Genomic DNA, 1,001 nt, shown 5'->3' with positions numbered 1-1,001 from the left:
CTGGTCCCTCGGGAACAGCCACACTGCATCCAGGACAAGCCTGGAGGCCCCTTCCTCTCCTTTCTGGGACGGGTCCCAGATGACACTGCACCAGGGCTGGGCGCAGACAGCGCAGGATGGAGGGCGGGGACAGGCCAGACCATGTCTGCTGCCCGGGGGGCTGCACTCGCATGTGAGGGTGTTGGGCAGCTCACAGCAGCACCACTAAAGGCCTCCTGTGTGACACTCAGACGCCCCCGGGCCTGCTCCTGGCTGGGGTCTGGGAGGTCATCAGGACCAGGCAGGACCCAGCAGGACCGAGGCTTCTTGGAACCCACAGCCAGTTGCCAGCCCGCAGAGCAGGGAACCCCTGGGTAAGGGACAGGCAGGCAGGGATCAGAACGGGCCGGCTGGCACCCAGGGAGGCCCCGCCCAGCTACCGTCACTGCTGCTGGCCTTCTGGCCGGGCTCCTCCAGCCCCAGGCCGAAGAGATCCAAGTCGTCCTTCACTCGGAAGGCGGGAGCCGGGGGCCTGGGGGGCGGGGGCGCCTGGGCAGGGCCCGTGTCCTCGTCCGTCCCGTCGGAGAGATCCTCCCGCACCGGGAACTCGTCCTGGAGGAGCAGGCAGGTGGGCCCCCGGCCGTTAGGCCCTACCTTTTCCTGGGCAGGTGGCAAGGCTCCTCGAGGGCCCACACCTGACCCAGGGGAAGGGACAGCAGTGCCTGAGGGTGGCGGCCAGGATGCTGCAGCCCCTCCCCTCTGTGCTCTGGCATCACGGTGCTGCTGCTCAGCACGCGGGAGCCGTGCCCTCTGCCGTTCCGTCCCCAGGTGCCCTCGGCCCTCACCGCTCTCCGTAGTGTGTCCGAGTCGCTCTCAAAGTCGGGGTCATCCATGACAAAGGACAGCATCTGGGCAGCGATGGGCCCCTCGGGGTCGCTCTCTGACGAGGCTGCCAGGTGGTCCGTCCCGCTGGGCCCCCGCGAGGGCTCTGGGCGCTTGTGCGGCCTCGGGGCCTCCCTGGG

General features: G+C 69.2%; 1 protein-coding gene across 1 annotated transcript in view; it reads right to left on the bottom strand.

The window, feature by feature from the left end:
* Positions 1-12: 12 nt before the first annotated feature.
* The window catches only part of RABL6 (RAB, member RAS oncogene family-like 6), a 13,129-nt gene continuing 12,140 nt past the window's right edge, over positions 13-1,001 (bottom strand). Inside the window, exons 10-11 of the mRNA XM_015572328.1 lie at positions 825-996; positions 13-591 (exon numbers count right to left, since the gene is read on the bottom strand). Of these exons, the coding sequence (XP_015427814.1) occupies positions 376-591; positions 825-996 (388 nt within the window). The 3' untranslated portion in view covers positions 13-375. The remainder of the gene's footprint in view (positions 592-824; positions 997-1,001) is intronic.

This window comes from Myotis davidii, unplaced genomic scaffold (assembly GCF_000327345.1).
Source record: "Myotis davidii unplaced genomic scaffold, ASM32734v1 scaffold609, whole genome shotgun sequence".
NCBI classification, from domain to species: domain Eukaryota; kingdom Metazoa; phylum Chordata; class Mammalia; order Chiroptera; family Vespertilionidae; genus Myotis; species Myotis davidii.
This window is presented reverse-complemented; position numbering and strand designations above follow the sequence as displayed.